The sequence below is a fragment of the Stegostoma tigrinum genome, chromosome 9 (genome assembly GCF_030684315.1).
Source record: "Stegostoma tigrinum isolate sSteTig4 chromosome 9, sSteTig4.hap1, whole genome shotgun sequence".
NCBI classification, from domain to species: Eukaryota; Metazoa; Chordata; class Chondrichthyes; order Orectolobiformes; family Stegostomatidae; genus Stegostoma; species Stegostoma tigrinum.
Window position 1 is genome coordinate 40,301,168 of NC_081362.1, and position 24,780 is coordinate 40,325,947.

The following is a 24,780-nucleotide window of genomic DNA, read 5'->3' on the forward strand; positions in this document are numbered from 1 at the left end:
TGACAGTAAACTTTACTTGCATTGACCGTCAAAAGATGCTCTGCAAAAATTCACCAATGTCCGTCTAGAAGGACAAGGGCAGCAGATGCTTCAGAACGCCACCACTTGTAACTCCCACCCAAAGGTACTCACCATTCTGACTTGTAAATATATTGTCGTTCATTCCGTGCCATTGCATCAGGGTGCTGAAATTCCTCCTTAATAGCATTGTGGGTCTATCTATAGCACATGGGTTGTAGCAGATCAAAAAGGCAGCTCACCACTAGCTTCTCAAGTACAGGATGGGCAATAAGTGCTGGCCAGCCAGTGATGTCCCTATCCCACAGGTGAATTTTTTTAAGAATACTTTTAAAAGGTGGTGTGCTCTGCACCTTAACCATGCAGTACATTCCATGTGGCCATATGAATCTTGTTTGACAGCTTATGGGGGTGTCGTTTGATCATGTAGTGATTTAGATCTGCTGTCAAAGCCACTGAGTTAGACCATATGACATAGGAGTGGAAATAAGGCCATTCGGCCCATCGAATTCACTTCGCCATTTAATCATGGCTGATGGGCATTTCAACTCCACTTACCTGCACTCTTCCCATAGGCCTTAATTCCTTGTGAGATCAAGAAGTTATCAATCTAGAGCTGATTTGGAAAAGTCAAAGGAATCAAGTATAGTTGATCATGGATATCTCACATTGTGACTGGGTGGAATCACTTGACACTTTGGCCAATATTTAAGGTATCCCATGAGATAATCTAGAAAGATTATTTCACATAGTGTTAGATATAACAAAAGTATTAAAACTACTTTTTTAAAAAATAAATAATGTATGAGGTTGTAATGCTAATAACGCTTGTGTTATTCCACGTAGGGTTGATCCTTATCATTAAAGAACAAATGTTACTTTAAAGAGCTTAAAATATGAGTGATGTAAATAACCCTACTTTGACCCTTCTTCTTTTCTTTCAGAACCTATTTTGATAATATACTGGCAATAGATTCTCTACTTGAACACATCATGGTGAGTACCCAATGATGTTTTCTCCACTGTCTCTGGGATAAAATTCAGACATTAGGAAGGAATCTTTGATTTCAATGAGAATCATTGGAATAAAATTTTAGTTTACTCCTTCTGCTTGTAATTCTATGAGTCAAGCATGCATATTTTTCTTATAAAAGGTCTGTTGCCATTTGTGGGGTAAGAAAAAGTTGGTGTTTGAAGTCAAATATGAGAATTCTTCTGAAATAGAGTTGTTTGAATCGAAGGAGAGTCATATTCAACTCAAAACACTAACTCAATTTCTCTCTCCAAAGATGCTGTAAAACCTGCTGATTATTACATCAGGCCAGGCAGCATCAGAGGAGCAGGAAAGTTGACGTTTTGGGTCGGGACCCTGCTTCAGAAATGGGGAGGGAGGAAGGAAGCTCTGAAATAAATAGAGAGGAGGGGTGAGGCTGGGGAAGGTAGTTGGGATGGTGATAGGTGAGTGCAGGTAGGGAGGGGATTGGTCAGTGAGGTGGGAAGGGTGAATAGGTGGGAGAGAAGATGGACAAGTTGCATCAGGTCAAGGAGGCAGGCATGAGAGGGAGGGTGATCATGGGATGAGGCCTGGGGGTGGGGAGATTTTGAACTGTGGTCTCCCCTAAACATAGATTTTACCAGTTTCAAAATCTTTCCATCCCCCATCCCATGACCAACCCTCCCACTCATCCCCACCTCCTTGATCTGACCCAACCTGTCCAACTTCTTGCCCACCTATTCGTCCCTCCCACCTCACTGACCAATCCCCATCACTCCCTACCCGCACTCACCTATCACCATCCCACCTACCTTTCCCAGCCCCACCTCTCCTCTCTCTCTCTCTATTTCCGAGCTTCTTTCCCCTCCCCATTTCTGATGAAGGGTCCCGACCTGAAATATCAACTTTTCTGCTCCTCTGATGCCTGGCCTGCTGTGTTCTTCCAGTTCCACACCGTGTTATCTCTGACTCCAGTATCTGCAATTCTTACTATCTCTAATTATTACATTTTTTTTATTTTAGATTTTTCCTTTATATAGTTGCTAGCACTTTTTCATATCTGTATGATCCTTTTGTGAGATGTACGTCACAGGGAGTAGTACCCTAATTATTTACAGAAGTGCTTTTTCATATGTGATAACTATTGGCAATGTGCAGGAAAAATAATTATAGATTCATGAATCTGTGTCAGTCATACTTTGTAGAAGTAGAATGTGAAGCTCGTGCAACTTTTTAAATTAGAGTGTGGTGCATACATAGAATGAACTGCTAGAGGAGGTGGTAGATGCAAGCACAGTTGCAGCAATTAAAATGACATTTGGACAGGTACGTGAATGAGAAAGGTTTACAGGAACATGGACCAAACACAGGCAAACGGGATTAGTTTAGTTTGGGAAACCTGGTCGGCTAGTACAATTTGGACCAAAAGGTCTGTATCAGTGCTGTATGACTCTATGATGACATTTTCAATATTGATTTTGGCACTGTGCACAAGTTGCTGCTGCTTATTTCTACTTTAACAGTTTATTAGTTTTTCGATTTGATGTGCATGTTAGCACAATTCTTGACGCAAACATCGTAAAGTTTATTTGACCTGGTTAATCTGTTTGCCTGGGAATGTTATATTTCAAAAACTAATGAAGGTATAGATCTCACAAGAGCCAGTAGGATTGAGAGTTGCAGCAAATTTACCTTTTTTGGAATGTTTTTGTTTTACTTAATGTTATTGATTTTTCTTTAGAATGTTGTGGATTGTCTCAGCTACTGTGCTGGAAATTGCCACAACTGTCAAAATAAAAACAGAGTTTCCAATGCAGATTGTTGGATGCAAATTGACTAGATACCTCTTCATTGAAATGGATTTTGTTTTATTTTGGCTTCATAGTTGCTGCGGGGAGAAGCCTCAAGGAAAATAATGTTAACTGAAATGGCAAAACTAGACACTGTATGGAATGCCCTTTTCACGTGTTTATTTCTGTCATTGATGCACCCAGATAATTGAGACTTAACTTTTCCACTTTGTGTTGGCCTTCCAGACCCTTCCCAACTAATGGATACATCATTGACTCCCTCCTCCTCTTTAATAATGCTGATAAATGTCACATGTAAATATGGGATCAGGTTTTACAAGTTTACTGATGTCATCCAAGTCTAATCCTAAGTAAATGGTGATAATGTCACTGGATCAGTAATTCCTAGAACAGTGCAATGCTCTCAGGACATTTGTTCTAATCTCACCTTAATAGATGATGAACTTTGACTTCAATTCTACATCAGGAATTAAAAAGTGTGTCTAATTGTGACCATGAAACCAGTATTAATAGTGCCATGAAAACTTATCTGAATTACTGGTGTCTTATAGGAAGCAAAATCTGACATCTGTACCTCGTCTGGCCTACATGTCATTCCAGACCCATAGCAGCATGCTCAAATCTTAACTGCCCCTCACAATGGCTAAGCAAGCCACTCAAATTGTATTAAATCACTACAACGTCAAAGAAAAGGATTGAACCCTGATAGCTGAAGTAATTTCAATGTACTCCACAAATGAGAAAGGAAAATTCATCCCTATTAACACTGCAAAGTGCTCCTCACTGACTTCTGGGGTCTAGTGCTGCCAATAGAAGAACTATCCCACAGGCAAGTCAAGGCATGGTTCCAAGAGTATGACTATGTTTCAGATACCACAACTACCTTTCTAGGGTGGGTACTGCTCCACCAGGAGGATATAGTCATTGGAGGCAGCAATGTAGCTGTGTGCTGTCAGGACGGAGTTACGTTGGGAGTTCTCAACCTTGACTCTGAAGCCCCTGGTGTCTCGTGGCATCAGGTCAAACATGGACAAAGATATACCTACTGCTGATGAACACCTAAACCTCCTACTGCTTTCCTTCACTGATCAACAGGATTGCTCTATGTTGAACAGCAATTGGAAGAGGCCGAGAAGGTCACAAAATATCCTTGGTGTGATAGACTTTAATATCCTTCATCAAAGGTACATCAGCAACATCACGACTCATTGGTCTGGCTGAATCCTAAAGTGTGTAGCTACTAGGCAGAGACTATAACTGGTGGTGAGAGAAACGAGAAGAGAGGGAAAATCTTCATGACCTTATTTATGTCAATTTATAGTTGCTTATGCATCTGTTCATGAAAGTATTAATAGGAGTGCACACCAGTCAGTCTTTTTGGACGGAAGCTTCTATCTTTTCATTACTTATACCCTCCAACATGTTGTGTGATAGACCGTAATTATAAATGCCCCAGATTTTGAACAAATCTACTCAAATCGTGTCCAGTCAAACTCTGTAAACTCCTGGCCTGGCATATTCCCACTCTATTGTTACCATCAAGTTAGGAGTTCAGTGAAGAGTTAAAGAGAACATGCCAGAAACAGTTCCAGGCATACCTGAAAAATGAGATGTCATCTTGGTGGTTCAACAAGATGAAGCTACAAGACAGGGATACTTGCATACCAAACAGTGAAAGTAGAATTCACTAGACTGGTCCAAATGATCCATAACAAACAAATCAAATCTAAACTTTACAATTCTGCTTTATCCATTGGTTATTGGGGTGGACAATTTACTCACATCTCCACAAAGATCTACATTTTCAATGATGGTGGAGTCCAGCACAACAGTGCAACAAATAAGATTGAAATATTTTCATCCGTTTTCATCCAGAATTGCCAAGTAGATTACCATCTCAGTGGTCTCATGATGTCATATTTGCCAGTCAACTTGTTTCACCGTTTAGTATTAAGAGATATCTAAAGACACTGGATTCTCAAAAAGTCCTTAACCGTGTCAACATTCCAGCAATAGTACTAGAAACCAGTCTTCCAGAACTAGCTCCCCCATTAGCCAAGCTGTTCCGGAAAAGGTACAACACTGGGATCTACCCAACCATGTGGAAAATTGCCGAGGTATGCCCTATCTATAAAAAGCAGAATCAATCTGGCCAATTGCCATCCTATCAGTGTAATCCAAATCATCAGTAAAGTGATGAAAGCTGTCATCAACAATTGTATCAAGGAGCACTTGTTCACCAATAACTTACTCACTAACAACAACTTGAATTCCGCCAACAGCATAGAAATTTATCATGGGAAAGGTTAATAGTAGCATCATATTCTTTAATTGTATTATTAAACGTGCAGGTCAAATTTTCAGACCCTGGATTCTTAGAGACCTGACTTATGACTCAAGATATGTTTCGTGACTCTGTGTAGACTCAAATGTGAAGACCTCCATTGGAATTGTCCTAGAATTCTCCATTTCAGATGGATAATTCCCTGCTGCCAGGAATACTTGCAAATGTGTCTGACTGCATTAAAATTGGAGACTTTGGAGTTACATGTTACCTGTCTGGGTAGTCACTAAGGAAATGCAACATGGATTAAAACCTAGTCTAACACCAGGTCACTGCACATTTGACCTCCTCAACTGCCCCTAATCCCAGTACCTCCTGAACCAATCCAACTAAATCTCAACCTGACTACCCCTGACCTGACTCAATTACTCCCTGACCACCTCCACTATCCACCCATTCTCCTATTAGACCCAGTGCCATCTCATAACTCCATATCATCTCTATATCACTTTGTTTCCTGCGTGCATTCCATAGTTCCATGATACCCTAAACCCATTTGCCAACATCCACAATGGGAAAAGCGCCATCTATTTGGTGGTAAAAATAAATTATGATGTCTGTAACTAATAGTGTATATACAAGGCACTAGTCAGACCACACCTAGAATGCTGTGAACAGTTTTGGTTCCACTATCTAAGGAAAGATATACTGGCATTGAAGGCAGACCAGAGAAGATTCATTAGGTTGTTCCTAGGTATAGAGGAATTTCTTATGAAGAGAGGTTGAGTGGTTTGTGTATATATGATTGGAATTTGGCAGAACGAGCAATGTTTTTTACTATGTAGGTTTCTGTGCTTGACAGGATAGATGTGGAGATGGCATTTCTCCTGGCAGGAGAGTGTAGGACTGGAAGGTAGCACCTCAGAATAAGATGCTCCCCATTTAAGACAGATGAGGCAGAATGCTTCTCTCAGAGGATAGCGGAACGGTGGAATCCTTAACTGTAAAAGGCCATTGAGACTGGGTTATTACATATCTTCAAGGCCAAACTAGATGGGTTATCTGATCATCCACAATCTCATTAAATGGCAAATCAGACTGGATGCTACAAAGCAAACGGATATTAAGTAACCACTTTGAAGATAGCTAATTTTTTTAATTGCCATGTAAAACTGTTAATCAAAATGTGAATTCAACTCCCACCTACCAAAATAAGTGGTCATGAAACTTTTGAAAAGCAGCTAAGCATCGTTAATGGGCTCATTTGTGATAAACCCCTTGGAAAATGTCAACAATGAAGTCTATTGAACAGAATAATGTCAGATCATGACACTTAAACAGACCTTATCTGCCTTTCAAAATATTTTACGTCTCTTTCATAGACGAGTGATGCCCACATTGTGCATTCCAGCCTTTGGGACTGTGAAAGTGTGATCTTCTTGAACACAACACTATTTTCAAACAGCCCAGCAGAATTATCTTTCCTGCTTGTGTGATTCATGTCCTATGCCCCTCTCTCCTACAAGCGAAAATTGTATTGGCGAGAAATGGATGTGAGACTTTCATCTGAGTTTGGCCTGACAGTCTTAAAGCGCTCAAGAATCATCCTGACTCAGGAAGAAATTGGCTCTGTGATTACACTTGCTATTGATTGCCTTTTGAAATTCTTTTTCCAGATAAATGCAAAAAATTTGGTGAACGCAGATCGTTGTGCGTTCTTTCAGGTGGATCACAGTAACCACGAGTTATACTCAGACCTGTTTGATGTCGGTGAAGAAGAGGAAGGAAGACCAGTTTTCAAGAAAACCAAAGAGATTAGGTACCAAGTTGCTGATTTATCTACCCTGAATATAACCTAGTTTTCCATTGGAAATATGACCTATTTATCTATCTTGTTAATTATAATATTGAAGATTAGCTTAAATTTATGCTTTGTACAAACTGAAGTGAACTTTGTTGCAGTTTTGTAATAATTAGGAGTATTGCTTTGTATCATGCAGTGTGATATTAGCATACAAGTGCTAAAAGTGTGTCTTTTCTTTAATATTTCTAGAATATTTATATATTTTGCAGATTAACACAACAATTAAAGCAATGTTGAAAGGATTTATAAGTCGAAATGCTAAAATTTGTATCATAAGCATGTCAGTATCCTACAGAACAATTACATGGTCTGTACTTTAAATACTAGAGGACATTGAACAAGACATCATTTTAAGTAAAGATAGAAATTGATGTGAAAGCTTTCAAAATATGCTGAAACATAAGAGAGGCAAGTTATGATTGTTTTTAACCTTTGTATTGAAACCTGGTATACTGAACTAAGATACTTTGTATTCAAAATATTTCAGAGTGGTTAGAACAGTTGAAATTTGCCGATTCAATGTTCTACTGGCTTGTCTTCAAAATACAGATGAAAACTCTCAAACACTCTCTTTTCTGCTGCATAGATTTTCTATTGAAAAAGGAATTGCTGGGCAAGTAGCACGAACAGGAGAGGTTCTTAACATTCCTGATGCCTATGCAGACCCACGCTTCAACAGGTAATCCATATGCAAAACACTTGGAATGGTATTGTCAGAGGATTTTGACAACACAGTCAATTAAACTGTGAGTCACCACAATTATCTTTCCCTACAGTGGTATCATTACTCTCAATCAAATTTTTGTACAAGACTCTCTTTTGAACTTTATTTCCATCTTTTCAAATATGTTTGTCAGTCAGAGCACTCTGGGAAGGTCAGGTCATTGAATCAGGCAAGAAGGAATGGCTACCAGATTTATAAGATGTAAAGTGAGTTTTGGTTCTAATTTTTTTGGAGATCTTGAACAGCAACTACATGAGCCTGATTTCAAACATGTGAATTAGGAGCAGTGTACACCACCCAACCCTCCTGAGCTTGCTGCATCATTCATTAAGATCATGGCTGATCTGATTACTACATGTTCCTGCCTACTTCCAGTAACTTTCATCTCCTTGCTTATCAACAATCTATTTTCTTCTGTTTTAAAAATATTCAAGGGCTCTGCTTCTACCACCTATTGAAGAAGAGAGTTCCAAAGTGAGTAGAAAAAACTCCTTATCTCTGTATTAAATGGGTGAACCCTGAATTTTAACCAGTGACCCTAAGTTCTAGATTCTCCCATAAGTGGAAGCAATTTCAACCCAACTACTCAATCAAAACCCAAGATCTTATCTCGTGTATATACAATCAGGTTGCCTCTTGCTCTTATAAACGCCAACAGATTGAAGAATACCCTATCCAACCTTTTCTCATTAAAACTTCCTGCCAATTTCTAGAATTATTCTGGTTAATCTCTGAATTGCTTCTAATGCATTCACATCATTCCTTAAAGAAGGAGGCCAGTGCAGTACACACTGGTCCAGATGTGCTGTCACTAATACCCTATACAACTGAAGCAAAACCACCCAGCTTTTGTATTCAATTGCCCTCACAATAAACTATAACATGCTACTGGCTTCTTAATTAGTGTCTATGCCTGCAAACTAAACTTTTGTGATCATGCACTAGAATACTCATAACTCTGCTTCTCACTTCTCTGCAATCTATCACCATTCAGCTAATATGCTTCTTTTTAATTCTTCTTATCAACGTGGACAGATTCTCATTTTCCCACATTTTACTCAATTTGGTATATCTTTGCCTATATTGCTTCATTGCCTCCTTATGTCCTACTCACAACTTACCTTCATACTGTTCATTCTAGTCATCTGTATAAATTGGAAAATGTTGATACACCAGCATATATCTCTGTGGCACAGCAATCATTACGCTTTGCCATGTACTGTCTGTTTTCTGTTAGCCGGCCAACTTTCTATCCCTGGGAGTATATTTACCCTTCTGAGGTTTCTGAGCATCTGTTTTCTGTACCTTTTCTCCATTTTTGATGTGACACCTTAACAAATTCATTTTGTTTATCCATTGTACATGTTTCTTCCCCAAAGAACTCCAAAACATGATTTTGCTTTCACAAAATGTTGTTAACTCTGTTACCTGCATTGAGCTTTCCTGCCGCCTTTTGAATGATAGCTTCTAACATCTTCCCTATGACAGATATTATTTGTACTGACATGCTTTCTGTCTCCCTCTCCTATTTTGAATAAAGGAATTAAATTCACTAATTTCTAATCTAAATGAACCTCGCTCAAATTTGGAGAATTATGGAAAATTAAAGCCAACATATCAATGATCTCACTAGACACTTTCATTAAGACCCTAAAATAAAATCCATCAGGACCTGAGCAACTATTAGCCTACAGCCACAACAGTATCATGTCCAGGGGATTGCAGTTTGTCCCCTGCCTGTTTTCCATTTCCTGATTTATAACTATTTCTGGGATATTAGTGTCAGCCACCACGTGTAGGTCAGACCAGGTTCCTTCCGTAAAGAATTTATTGAACCAAGTAGTTTCTCTGATAATCGACATGGTCTCAGCCATCAGTAGACTCTTAATTCCAGATTTTTATCAAATTCAGATTCCACCATCTGCCATGGTGGTGTTTGAACTCAGGTCCTTGGAACATTACCTGCGTGTCTGGATTAACAGTCTAGCAATAATACCATGAAGCAATCTCTACCCAAACCACTTCTACATCCTGGTTTTGTGAACTCTGGTCATCTGTCTCTTGAGTTAATATTGTCTTTTATTAACAGAGCCTCCCCTTCACCAATTCCTAACTTCCTGTCCTTTTTAAATATTCCTCAAGTTTCAGTCCCCAGCGTGTCATCTTGCAGCCTTATCTTTATAATGTCTGTCAGATCATACTTAATTATTTCTGTTTGCACTATAATTTATCTGTTGTTTGAATGCTAATTACATTCAAATATGGAGCGTTTAGCTCTGTCCTATGATTATTTTTGTAAGCTCTAACCGCATCTGTTGATTTAGATTTGTACTCGCTCTGCATTCTTGTCACGGTCTGTTTGCCATTTCCCAAATTAACACCTGTCTTTTTTGGCCTGTCACTACTATTAGATTTATTCCATCTCCCCAAATTTAAACTCCTAATTTTAGGCAGTTCTTTTCAGAGTGTTCCTACTTGAGTTAAGAATCTTTTATCTATTCATTCTTCTAGGGCTGCTCATGTATTTAAAATATGTGGCATTTGTTATTTTATTGTTTATAATTTGACATATCAATATAGAGTATGAAGTAATTGTTTAGTATTTTCTGCCTAAGAGTAATTTGCAGTTATATAGAACATCACGTAGTTAATTGCCCTGAGTTATTTCATGGAAGAATATCAGAAATAGTTTGATGCCAAGCCTTGCTGAACAAAGAGGTAGGTTTTAAGGAGCATCCCACTGAAGAAGAGACTCACGTAGTGAAGACGATACTTAGGGAGGAAATTATAATCTCCAGAATTGAGGTGTAACTGCTCAAGGTAGGGTAAAAGAAATAGGTAATGCATGAGACTAGAGTTGGAGAAATGCAGTGTTCTCAAAGTTATACAGCTGGAGTGGGTCACAGAAAGGGCGGGTGCAAAGGTAAGAAATATTTCAAACACAAGAGTAAGGATTTTAAATGTGATATTTTTCTGGTTGAGAATGGCAGGTACTAGGTGAAGAAATGTGGTGGAAAGCTGGTGAGACCAGTGGAGTGATGGATTAAAATAAGAACAATGGTTTCAGCAGCAGTAGATGGGAGGAGAGAAACAAAATGATAGAGGTGTGCATAGTTGATCTTGGTGTTGGCGAACATCTGGAGTGACACATTAGCATAGAGGGATGGGGAGTAAGTTTTGGATACATTATTCCACATCACTATCACACCTCAGAAGAAACCATAGGTACAGGAAGGTGAGGTTTTTACTTCATCAACAGGATAGGGAAAACTGAGGTGAGACAGAAGTCATGCTACTTTTTGATGATAAGGAGAGGGACTGCTGAGATCAACTACAGTATTGAGCTAGGCACTGTAAAGGGAGAGGATTTTGAAAGGGGAAGAAGCAAACATGGTAGTTATAGAGATTCACTAATCAAAGGTCTGGATAGAATTCTCTTCAGCCAGACATTAGAGGCCCATTCTGTTGCCCAATTAAAAGTTTTATGCAGTAATGTATGAAATGTAAGAAATTAGTGAATTTCATGAGAAATGTCAGCAATTAACTCTGTGGAACAGACTTTTTTTTTCCTCTAAGTTACGCTGGAAAGTGTACCTGTCAATGCTGCCCAATGTCATGTGCTTCTCTCACTCTGACAGCTTTAGCCAAGATATTTTTAATTTAAAAGGTCTGGGGTTTTAAATAATTTCAGATCATTACACTTAAGCAGACCTTATCCATCTTTCATTGGGGAGGTGATGGCCTGGTAGTATCATCGCTGGACAATTAATTCAAAAAATTAGCTAATATTCAAGGGACCTGGGTTAAAATGCTACCAAGGCAGATGGTGGAATTTGAATTCAATAAAACAAAGAATCTGGAATTAAGAGTCTCAAAATGACCATGAAACCATTGTCAATTGACAGAAAAACCCATCTTGTTCACGAATGTCCTTCAGGGAAGGAAATCTGCCATCCTCACCTGTTCTGGCCTACATGTGACTCCATATCCACATCGATGTGGTTGACTCTCAGTTGCCCTCTGAAATGGACTAACAAGCCATTCAGTTGTATCAATCATGATGAATTTTCAAAGAAATTAAACCAATGGATCACCTGGCATCGACTTAGGCACCAGAAGAGACAACAGCAGAAACAGCCGTGCAAAATCTTCATTAACATCTTGGGGCTAGTACCAAAGTTGGGAGAGCTGTCTTAGACTGGTCAAGCAGCAACCTGACATAGTCATGCTCAAGGAATCTTACCTTACAGGCAATGTCCCAGACACTTCCATCACCATCGCTGAATATGTCCTGTACCACTGGCAGGACAGACACAGCAGAGGTGGAGATACAGTGGGGTACAGTTAGAAGGAAGTTGCCCTGGGAGTCCTGAACATTGACTCTGGACCCCATGAAGTCTCATGATTTCAGGTTAAACATGGGCTAGGAAACCTCTGATTCATGAGCATATATTGTCCTCCCTTCGCTGATGAGTCAGTATTCTTCCATGTTGAACAACAGTTGAAGGAAGGACTGAGGATGGCAAGGGCACAAAATCTATTCTGGGTGGGGGATTTCAATGTCCACCGTCAAGAGTGGCTTGTCAGCAACACTACCAATTAAGCTGGTCAGGTCCTAAAGGTCATGGCTGCTAGACTGGGTCTGCAGTAAGTCATGAGAGAACCTATAAGAGGGAAAAATATACTTGACCTCATATTTTTGAGTAGATTTGTAGCTTGGGTTGTGGATGCTATGGTTGGTTTGCTCGCCAACCTGGTTCATTAGTTTGCAGACATTCCCTTATCCTGCTGGGTCCATGACAGTGTTGGCTATAGTGACCACCACACAGTCTTTGTGGAGACAAAGTAGCTTCTCACCGAGAAACACTTCCTTCTAGCAACTCAAGACTAGGCATCCATGAGGCAATGTTGGCCATTAACAGCAGCAGAATTGTACTCCAGCATGATCAGTAACCTCATGGCCTGGCATAACCCCCACACAATCATTACCATCAAGCCAGGGGATTAATCCTGTTCCAAAGGAAAGTGCAGGAGCTGCACCAGGCATACCTGAAAAATGAGTTGCCAACCTGGTGATCAGAGATAATGGGGACTGCAGATGCTGGAGAATCCAAGTAACAAAGTTTGAAGCTGGGTGAACAGAGCAGGCCAAGCAGCATCTCAGGAGCACAAAAGCTGACGTTTCAGGCCTAGATCCCTCATCTCTGATGAAATCCCCCACACTCAATGATGGAAGTGCTTGGCTCATCAGTGCAAAAGATAAGGCTGAGGCATTCACAGCAGTCTTCAGCCAGAAATGCTGAGTGGACGATCCATCTCACTACTTCCACTGGTCCCTGGCATTATAGATACCAGTCTTTAGCCAATTTGGTTCACTCCATGTGATATCAAGAAACAGTTGGAGACACTGGATACTGCAGAAGCTACGGGCCCTGACAACATTCAGGCAATTGTGCTGGAGTGTGCTCCAGAACTTGCCGCCCCCCGCCCTAGCCTGGTGTCTATCTGACAGTGTGGACAATTGTTCGAGAATGCCCTGAAGATAATAAGCAGCACGAATCCACCCAGTCAATTACCACCCCTTCAGTCTTCTTTCGATCATTAGTAAAGTGATGGAACGTGTCATCAGTAGCGCACTCAAGGAGCACTTGATCAGCAATAACCTGCTCAGTGACACCCGGTTTGGGTTCTGCCAGGGCCACTTGGCTCCTGACCTCATTGCAATCCTGTTTTAAACAAAGCCAAAAGTGCTGAATTCCAGAGGTAATGTGACAGCAGACAGCCCTTGACATCAAGGCTGCATTCAACCAAGTGTGGCATCAAAGACCCCTATCAAAATTGTAGTCAGGTGGGTATTGGGGCAAACTCTAAGATGGTTGGAGCCATACTTGGCAGATACGAAGATGGCCATAGTTGTTGGAGGTCAGTCATCTCAGCTTCAGGATATCTCTAGGCTTCAGTGTCCTAGGCCCAACTATCTTCAGCCGCTTCATCAGTGGTCAAAAGTGGGGATGTTCACTTATCAGTGTGCAATTTTCAGCACCATTCAAGTCTCCTCAGATACTGAAGCAGTCCATGTTCAAATACAACAAGATCTGGACAATATCCAGGCTTGGGCTGACAAGTGGCAAGTAACATTCCCGCCAAACAAATGGCAAGCTATGACCGTCACCAATATGAGACATTCTAACCCCACCCCTTGAAATTTAATGGTATTACTATCTCTGAATACCCCCATTGTCAGCATCCTAGGGATTATCATTGATCAGAAACTCCACTAAGCTCACCACGTAAATACAATGGCTACTACAAGAGCAATACCGTGGTGAGTGACTCACATGACTCCTCAGTGCTTGTCCATCATCTACAAGGGTCAAGTCAGAAGTGTGATGGAATACTCCCCACTTTCCTGAATGGAGGCAGCTCCAACAACACTCAAGAAGCTTGACATGTCCAGGACAAAGCAGCCTACTTAATTGGCACTACATCCACAAGGGTCCACTCCTCTACCACCAGCTATATGTAATATCTACAAGGTGCATTGCAAAAATTCACCAAAGATCTTCAGATAGGACCTTCCAAATGTACACCCGCTTCCATCTAAGAACAAGGGCAGCAGATATATGGGAGCACCACCGCCTACACGTTCCCATCCAAGCCGCTCACCATCCTGATTTGGAAATATTTTGTCTTTTTTTTTCCACTGTTGCTGAGTCAAAATCCTGGAATTCCCTCCCTAATGACACTGTGGGTCAAACCAGAGCAGGTGGACTGGAGTGATTCAAGAAGTAGCTCACTACCAACTTCAAGGGTTACAAGGGATGGGCAATAAATGCTGGCCAGCCAGTGAAGCCCACATTCCAACAAAAATGAATGACTGAACGAATGAATAAATTAATAAGCTGCACCTACAGACACAGACAGGGCAAGAAACACGGATGTTCTGGGTGAATGGAAAGACTGCAAAAGCAGCACTCCTTGTTCACAAAGTCTGCTGAGATGATTACTATGCTGATCATAACACTGTTCTCAATCTTCTTTTTCCAAATTCTTTAACTTGTTTGCAAGAGTTGTAGCAGACTGGTTCACACTTTTATAATGTCTCTGATTTTCTTATTTCCTTCAGTAACTGCTCAAGGAAGAATAAACTAATTTTGTTCAGGCTTAAAGTGTTCTTTTACAGACTTCTGAACCAGTGGAACTGATGGTTTCTCACTATCTTGTTAACAGCACCAAGCTGTTCAGCTATCTGCAAGCCAGTCACAGAATTGTTAGCAGGCAGAAGTCTTTGTCATCAATAACTAGTTGACATACCTATCAGTGACTTGTTGCTGGTTGATTCTTCCTTTGTGTGCAGCCCTTGACTTCAGCTCATCTGTAAGCTATTAACTACTTCTTGACCCAGCAATTGTGTAAACAGCATGTAAATGAGCAGTGGTAATTTGCTTTCAAAAAGTGAAGCAGTGTTCAACAACTTTTGGTTTTAAAACGCTTCTTTTCTCATTTCAGTCCGCAATCCAAATGAACAGAAAAATAAAAAGATACCAGGGAGAGAATAGGGCCCCTTAAGTTTCAGGTGCCGGAAGACTTGAGGTTGGCTAACGTTGTGCCACTATTTAAGAAAGGTGCTAAAGAGAACTACAGACCGGTGAGCCTGACACCTGTGATGTGCAAATTGTTTGGGGGGATCCTGAGGGACAGAATTTAGATGTATTTGGAAAGGCTAGGACTGATAAAGGATAGTCAACATTGCTTTGTGTGCGGGAGACCGTGTCTCATTAAGGTGATTGAGTCTTTTGAAGAAGAAAGGAAGAAGATTGATGAAGGCAGAAGAGCAGTGGACGTGATATGTTTGGACTTCAGTGAAGCATTCGACAGGGTTTCCTATGGTAGACTGGTTAGCAAGGTGAGATCACATGGAATATGGGGAGAATTAGCTCTATGGATATAGAGGGTAGGAAGGTAGAAGACAGAGGGGTGCTTTTAAGACTGGAGGCCTGTGCCACAAGGATCAGTGCTGGGTCCATTGCTCTTCATTTATATAAATAATTTGGATGTGAACATAGGAGCTATGGTTAGTAAATTTGCAGATAACACCAAAATTTGAGGTGGAGTGTGGTTAGCGAACAAGGTTACCTCTTCAGTTCAACAGGATCTTGATTAGATAGGCCAGTGGGCTGAGGAATAGCAGATGGAGTTTAATTTAGATAAACATGAGGTACTGCATTTTGGAAAGGCAAATCAGGGCAGGACTTATCAGCTTAATGAGAAGGACCTGGGGAGTGTTGCTGAACAAAAGAGACCTTGGAGTGCACGTTCATTTTTCCTTGAAAGTGGAGTCACAGGTAGATAGGATAGTGAAGAAGGCATTTTGTGTGCTTGCTTTTATTGGTCATTGCAGTGAGCATAAGAGTTGGGAGGTCATGTTGTGCTGTGCAGGACATTGGTTCGGCCACTTTTGGAATATTGCGTACAGTTGGAAGGATGTTGTTAAACTTGAAAGGGTTGAGAAAACATTTAGAAGGATGTTGCCAGAATTGAAAGGTCAGGGCTATAAGGAGAGGCTGAATAGACTCGGGTTATTTTCCCTGGAGTATTGGAGACTGAGGGGTGACCTTACAGAGGTTTATAAAATCATGAGGGACATGGATAGGGTAAGTGGAAAAGATCTTTTCCCCAGGGTTGGGGAGCCTAGAAATAGATGGAATTGGTTTAAGGTGAGAGGGGAAAGATTTAAACGGAACCTAAGGGGCATCTTTTTCACTCAGAGGGTCGTGCATGGGAATGAGCTGCAAGAGGAAGTGGTGGAGACTGGTACAATTACAACATGTAAAAGGCATCTGGATGGGTATATGAATAGGAACCATTTAGAATGATATGGTCCAAGTCTGGACTAGATTTATTTGGAATATTTGATCAGCATGGACGAGTTGGTCTGAAGGCTCTATTTCTGCATTCTGTCTCTATGACTTCATATGGTCTTTATAGGAAAAGCATAAAGAGAGACTAAATGATGAGGGATATAAAGTTCCTTGCCCTCTGAGAAACAAAACCGGGAGTAATACCAATCACCCCAGCAAACCAAGGCATATAAATGACAGGCAGGATGGAACACAGACGCTTCACTGTAGGTGCACTGACAATATTAACACAGTGTGGAGCTGGAGGAACGTAGCAGTCTAGGCAGCATCAGAGGAGCAGGAATGCTGATGTTTTGGGTTGGGACCCTTCTTCAGAAATGGGGGAGGGGAAGGGGGCTCTGAAATAAATAGGGCGGTGGTGATAACAGGTAGATAGTGGAGCGGATAGGTGGGAGAGAAGACAGACAGGTCGAGGGGGCGGGGATGAAGCTAGTAAAGGTGAGTGATGGGGATTGGCCAGTGAGGTGGGAGGAGCAGATAGGTGGGAATGAAGATGGACAGTCACTGAGGTGGGGATGAAAGGGGGGACTGGTCTTGGGATGAGGTCGGTGTGGGGAGATTTGAAGCTGGTAAAGTCCACATTGAGACCATTGGGTTGTAGGCTTCAAAGGCGGAATATATGATCCTGTTCCTCCAGTTTCCGGGTGGTATTGTTATGACACTGGAGGAGGCCGAATATGGACATGTGGAGTGGAAGGATGAGTTGAAGTGGTTCGTGGCTGGGAGGTGTGTTTGTCGTGAACCGAGCGTAGGTGCTCTACAAGCAATCTCCGAGCCTCCACTTGGTCTCACCAATGTAGAGGAAGCCACATCAGGAACAGCGGATACGATAGACCATGTTAACAATATCCAGATGAACATCTGTCTGATTTTAGAAGGTTTTTTTGGGGCTTGGGATAGAGGTGAGGGGGGTGGTGTCAGGGCATGAGTAGCGCCTCCTGCGGTTGCAGGGAAAGGTCCCTGGGGTAGTGGGCCTAGTGGGGTCTGTGGAGCGGATGAGGGAATCACGGAGAGAATGATCCCTTCGCAGGGCAGATAAGGTTGGGGAGGGAAATATATCCTTTGTAGTGGGGTCAGATTGCAGGTGGCGGAGAATGATGCATTGAATCCGGAGGTTAATGGGGTGACACGTGAGGACAAAGGGAATTCTCTTTTTGTTTTTATTGCGGGGAGGGGCTGTGAGGGCTGAGGTGCAGGAAACGCAAGAGATCCGGTTGAGGGCGTTTTCGACCAGTGATGGGGGCAAATTGCAGCCCTTGAAATAAGAGGACTTCTGTGATGTTCGGGAGTGGAATGCCTCATCTTGGGAGCAGATGTGGCAGAGGCAGAGGAACTGGGGAGTAGGGGATCGCATTCTTGTAGGAAGGTGGGTGAGAGGAGGTATAGAGACAGCAGGAACTGCTGATGCTGGAGAATCTGAGATAGCTTGGCCTGTGGCTGGATGAACACAGCAGGCCAAGCAGCATCAGAGGAGCAGGAAATCTGACTTTTCGGGTCGGCACCCTTCAGTCATGGTCACTGTGAGAGTCAGTGGGCTTGAAATAGATATCAGGTTTGAGTTGGTCACCAGAGATGGAGACAGAGGGGCCCAGGAAGGAGCGATATCAGAGGTGGTCCAGGTAAACTTGAGGTTGGGGTGGAAGGTGTTAGTAAATTTGATAAAACCTGACAGTGTTACCTAACAGGGTGATGAAACGTTTGCAACCAAACCCACTTGCTCGGCGAGCATCTCTACAGCCTCATCGTGAGTTTCAAACTTTTTCCAGCCATCGTTGAGGGGTTACCTTATGCCTCAATGTGCTCACAAGCATGCAGCGGGGTGCTCCAGTCTGGGACAGAGTTCTAGCACTTGAATTCCTCTTGTTTTGGAGCAAGAGCCCAAGTCTGTGCGACTGTATGTTTTAATAGCCAACTTACATTTTGAGGGACATTCTCCACGTTCACTCTTGACTACGTTCTGCCCCAGAAGGCAGTGGAGACCAACTGTCTGGATACTTTGACGAAAGAGATAGATAGAGCTCTTAAAGATAGTGGAATCAAGGGTTATGGGGATAAGGCAGAAACAGGATACTGATTGTGGATGATCAGCCATGATCATAATGAATGGTGGTGCTGGCTCGAAGGGCCGAATGGCCTACTCCAGCACCTATTGTCTATCGTCTATTGTCATTCTTCCTGCAGCACAGGCACCTGCCTGTTAAAGGACGGACCACATTCTCCTCCATGGGCAATTAAAATATCTTCACTCAAATTTGACAGAGTACATGTAGGACTATGTCCTGTATCTTGTTAGATTTCTTATTTCCCTCTGCACAGCTTCCTATGATTTATTCCATTGGTTTTGGCATTGTTCCAATTTTATTTGTGTCTGATAAGCTACACGTAGATAGTGGAACATTGCTATTTGTTTATTATGAGTTCCAAAGAAGGGTCCTGATCCGAAACGTCAAATTTCCTACTCTTCTGATGTTGCCTGACCTGCTGTGTTCCTCCAGTTCCACACAATGTTGTCTCTAACTCCAGCATCTGCAGTTTTTGCTATCTCCAACTATTTATTTCTTCATCTCTTGCTGTGACTACTAAAGCCAAATTCTTTTGCCATAAATGTGTGAATATGCGGAATGCTCTCAGCAACGATATTTCCAGTTCAATTATCTGATTCATTTCAATTTCACTGTATAATTCAAACTGGCCACCTGAACACTATTTCAAACTAATATAAATTAAGAAGCTTTTCCAAAATTGATTTCCTCCTTGTCAGTGGTGTAACATGAGACTGAGTCCGAATGTATGTGTGTATACACAGACCATGAGACTGGGATTGAGTCAAACAGATATAGATGTACATGGACTATTTGCTGCAGACACATTCACAGACTGACAGAGGCTGTTTGATGTGAAAACACAGCATACACATACTTGGTGCAATTTCTTGAAGTGGTCTCCGACTGTCTGTCTGGATTCCGTTCTCGAGAAATTTGTGTTTCTTAATCACTAACCCTTCAGTCTCTGGAGCGACTGTAGGACCTCCTGAGGGTTCAGGCCTGTAGGTGAAGTACTGCAAGTTGAAAGTGTCTACATGGGTTAGGATGCTAAGTGTCACTGAATTGACAGGGTTCATGAAACTACAGAAAGTGGTCATGATGGGGTGGGTCTGCTGCCCAGAGTCCACCATCAGTCTGAGGCCACTGGCCATTGAATGGCTATGAACCCAAGAGAAGATGCCATTTGGGTGGTGATACTTGAATGGCAGGTCCCAGCACTGTGATTCCTAATCTTGTTCCCTAAGCAACATCTGCTAACTCTGGACTCAGCATTGAGTTCAACAACTTTGCACATTAATCTTTGCCCTCCATTTCATTTCCATTTCTTTACAGTTATATTTAATGCCAATGCCGCCACTAGGTGAATCACAACACCCACATGCACGGTTTCAGATCGGTGTCTTCAAACTTACATGACAGAGGTTTCTGAGACTTATGATTGAGCCTCAGGGAACCGAAATTCTGATAATTGTTTAACTACTCTATCAGCAGGAGTATTTTATAAGTGAACTGTTTGTTAGGTTCCACACTGAGTTTCTCCAGCAATTTCTGGTTTTGTTTCACACTGACTCATTTGACTGACTGACTAAGGTGTCACCTTCAAGCCATATCATTTGTGACAGAATTCCCACTGCCTTTAGAATGCGAGTTCAATTTCTTCTGATTTTCAGGACAGCCAGTTGCAATGACTGCCATCACACTGTTAGGAGGAGTTCAAGTGCTGAGAGAAAGAAAAATTGAGGCAAGATTCTGGGTTGGCAAGTTATAGAAACGGAGTTTGCTTGATTTCATGCAGGTCATTTGCTCATGTATGTGAAATTGTGTTTATGCAAATAGGTTGTTGGGAATGCACAGCTCATTTCTTTCCATGTTTAATTCATAATCTTGTTTTTCCTTTCATACACTGTCTTTGGAATGCAATTATTCATTTTTCTGCCATTCTCCTCTGTGCATCTGTTATATCTTAATTGTTCTATTACCATTCCTAATTCCCACAAACTCTGGTGTAATTTAATGCCAGTAGTCTTTCACCCTGTCATAGACCATGTTGTTTGTTTTCCGTCTACCCTCCACCCTAAATTCTGATGAAAGGCCATTGACCTAGAACATTGTTCCTCTTTCTGTCTTTACAGATGCTCTGAACCTGCTGAGTATTTCCAGCTTTTTATTTTTTCCGATTTCTAACATTTAAATGATTTTACTTTTTGTAGATCCCTTTGCTGTGGTGTTCACAGTGAATTCATAAAGGAGTTATGCATTGGACTTTCCTTCATTTTTTTGTTTTCCTCTAATCTGGTTAAGCACTTAATGAGGAGTATGGTGCTATTTTATTTCATTCCTTCAGTAGCTGGAATTGTTAAAAGAAATCGTGCGTCAGTTACTGGTAGATGAGCCTTAGAAGATAGCAGATAATAGGGAGCTGATTTTAAAAGACATCACTCAGCCAAGCTCTTCAGTTACAGTTTGATGCTGCCTGAAGTTCCATTTAGGTTTATAATCTTACATTAGTATTTCTCTTGGTATGGTCCATTATTCTTTGAAGTGAAAATCTTGCAACAATTTTAATAAATTATACATTCCCGGTTAAGTGGGAGTAATACTTCAGGAATAGAGCCTGCTTCACGTTTTGCTTCATGTATATATCTGAACAATATACTACTTATATTCAAACAACTTAAATACCGTCTTGGTGTTTTTGAGGATGGGCTTGGAAGCAGGACTTGTCTCTCAACTCTCCAGCTTTGCCTAAAATTCAGTGATGGCAATGAGCTACTGGAGCTTATAAAAATTCAAAGCACAGATAGCTAAGCTCTGTTTTGCTTATTCCCTTTCTGAACAACTGGTAATCTTTCCTATAAGAACGAAAGAAGTGCATTTGTATACATTCCACAATTCCATTGATATGTCAAAGCAATCCACATCCACATTGTTTTCAGACTTATAGCCGTTATTGTAAGGTAGGAAATGAATCAAGGACTTTATCTCTCAGATTTCATTTCCTAAGGAAAGATTTCGGAGTGCTAAATTAGAAACTGGTCTGAGGAAATGTCACAGCTTGAGACATTAACTCATTCTTCCTCTACAGATGTTGCCAGACGTACTGTTTCCAACTTTCAGCTTTTTATTTTAGATCTTGAATAACTACAGTATTTTTTTGTTTTTTAGACCTCATTTAACATTAATCATTTCCAGTTCTGGTTTTGTACCATACCAGCTCTTTCATTCCACCCACAAACGAAAACTTCTTCCCAACAGCAGATGACCTGGAGGTAACACTCATTTGTGGGGTTGGGAATGTTTACGATCATGTGCTCAACCACTTAGCCTATAATGCAGCCATGCAGTTTATTATTTTAGTGTTGAAGTGTTGTGTTATACACAGTACTACACTTATCTATCCTGCCATATTTTAAAATTCTCAGTAAAAATCTATGGAGAGACTTGCATTTCTTCAAAGACATTTATTTTGCCTCAAGCTGAAAGGAGAGATCACATTTTTCAGCTGTTCCATTTCCATCAAGAAGAACTTTATATCTTTGTCTTGTGCCATTTTCTTGCTAATGAGAAAAGATAGCCCTTTGAACATGGCTGATGTCACCCCTGAGCATCATCACCAATCTTCAACAATAGCAAAACCATTAGAGCTATGAGACTACAGAAACAGAGCATACATTGTTATTTTGAAGCAAAGCTGCAAATACCATGATTGCGGCATGTCCATTTACCACAAAAGCTATATGGACTGTGAACATTGACTGCTATTGAGAGGACCTAGCTGTAGTACTGAGAGGTGCCATTCTCCTGAGTAGACTGCAGAGAACTCATATCATGGAAGATATTCAAGATTTTGAAATTACTTGGTGTGCCTTCTGGTATTTTTGCATTGCTGCTCACATGGAGCATGGATTTTTCTGTTTGAACCCTTTATTATCTCTCCTCAGTATTGCTGATAGAAAACTTCACTTTCTAGTGAGATGTCTCTTCAATTTTAGCACTTGCTACCACTCAGTAACACCTTGTGCAGGCATTACTTCTCTCTACTGGTGATCGGGGATGGTGAAGCATGTGTCAGTGCTCCTTCGGAAGGATTCTTCTTTTGTATCATCTTCTGCAGACTATGGCTGCTGAGAAAGGGAAGAAACCTGTGCACTGAAAGTATGATTTGTGTTTGGACTACTGTAATACAGATAACTTATTAGACATTCAAAAATTTGCAACATGTTGGTTTTCTAAAACATCACCCAGCGGCCAAAAAGACACTTGTAAAATATTTTCTTTGGCAACGTTAGGGTAGTAAACAATAACAGGAAACTTATCCCAAGAAGCACCCAAGGATATTTTTGTGCTGATTCTAAGAACTAGGATTTTTAACATATTTTAAAGGAATATGGCAAAACATAGCATATTAGTAGAAATGTGTGTGTTTTATGCAATGAAATAAATAAGAATTTGACCTGAATATTCGCAATTAGTGATGACACACCCTCAAATTAAGGTGTGGACTTGCCAACATGATGGGGAGAGGGAGAACTTCCTCAGCATTGTAATACTCTTATGACAAGGAAAACATTATTTGAGAAAGATTCTTACTATGATTTCATGATGCTTTGTGACATTATAACACTTCTTGTGTCTGATTGGCATATCTCACAGCCAGGGTTAACATCAAGACTGGTAGATTAAGAGATATTAAAGCCGTCAAGACATAAGTGTATAGTGCAGGAAAATGGCATTGCATTGGTAGAAATTCAGCCACCAGCTAAATGGCAGAGCAGGATTAAGGAGCTGACTGTCTTACTCTTATTCTTATTGTCTACATTCATATAATATTCCTGGCCCTGGCTGATAAAGAACATTTAGGAGTCAGCTGAGGTAAAGGTAACATTAGCCTTACAGAAGTAAAAACCTTACTGATGCCTTCTCCTTCCGTTAGTTGTTTAATTGTCTACCATTATTCGTGACTGGCTATGACAAAGTGGCTTTAGGATTTTAAACCATGGAATATGGCCACTATTTCCAGAAAAGGAGGGTGTAGTTTCAGCGTAAATCCGCTACATTCCTACCTGTGAGCTGCTTCAGTTGGTAAAGGTCTGCCTCGGACGTTTGGCCAGAAAACTCCTGTAAAGGTAAATGGGCAACTCTCTAACTGCTCTGGGTCAGAAATAGAGATTCTCATCTAGATTAAAAGATGCAGGCCGTTGTTTGCTGACATGATTAAAATGTCAACTTGAAAATGGTAGCACAAATTTGAGTGCACTCATATGCAGATCCTTATGTCAATTGATTCTCATTAATACAAATTTAGTCTCTATCACATTTAAACTAATAGTTAAATGTTTTATTTCCTTCAATAGAGAAGTAGACCTGTACACTGGGTACACCACACGAAACATCTTGTGCATGCCTATCGTCAGCCGAGGAGTTGTCATTGGTGTTGTGCAGATGGTGAACAAAATGAATGGAAATGCCTTTACTGAAGCAGACGAGAACAACTTTAAAATGTTCGCTGTTTTCTGTGCTTTGGCCTTACACTGTGCAAATGTAAGTGATTTAAATAATATCTCCTATAATGTCTGAAAGCTATGATCCTTACCCAGTATCTATCTTTTAAATTTTCTAATTGAAACATACACTTTATAAACCCCTCATTTGTATGATTAAACTGTTCAAGCTTATTTATAAAGAATTTAGTGACTCTTAAGTCATGTCCACCAATTTATTTTGGATCTTGTAGGTGTTAATTTATAAGTAAATGGGCCAGGGACAAAGCCTCATTGCTGAGAACTTCAATGTAAACATCTCATGTCTTTCAGTCCATGAGTTTAATGGATAGAAAATTATGTAAAGTTTGTCGACTTGCACAACAGTCCAAACTGTTTGATGAAACAAGACAAAATTTTGGAAAATTGAAATAAAACTGAAAATATAAGAAATAATGTGGAAGTTAAGTGGCATCTGCAGAAAGAGTAAAGATAGATTGAGTTTCAAGATTTTCTGATATACTGTTAAGTTCTGCTGAATGAATTTGCAGCCTGAAGCTTATCCTATCCGTCTCCCATTCTCCACAGATGTTATCTTACCTGTTGAATGTTTTTGTCCTTCTTAGTACTTACGATTAT

At 40.8% G+C, this 24,780-nt stretch overlaps 1 protein-coding gene across 6 annotated transcripts in view; it reads left to right on the forward strand.

The window, feature by feature from the left end:
- The window catches only part of pde10a (phosphodiesterase 10A), a 479,754-nt gene that overhangs the window by 351,242 nt on the left and 103,732 nt on the right, over positions 1 to 24,780 (forward strand). For all 6 annotated transcript variants that reach the window (XR_009446146.1, XM_059648492.1, XM_059648495.1 and 3 more), the window contains 4 exons: positions 963 to 1,014; positions 6,784 to 6,926; positions 7,558 to 7,650; positions 24,016 to 24,202. Coding sequence is in view for 5 of the 6 variants with exons in the window: in XM_059648492.1 (XP_059504475.1) it covers positions 963 to 1,014; positions 6,784 to 6,926; positions 7,558 to 7,650; positions 24,016 to 24,202 (475 nt within the window). In the remaining variant the exon portion in view is untranslated. The remainder of the gene's footprint in view (positions 1 to 962; positions 1,015 to 6,783; positions 6,927 to 7,557; positions 7,651 to 24,015; positions 24,203 to 24,780) is intronic.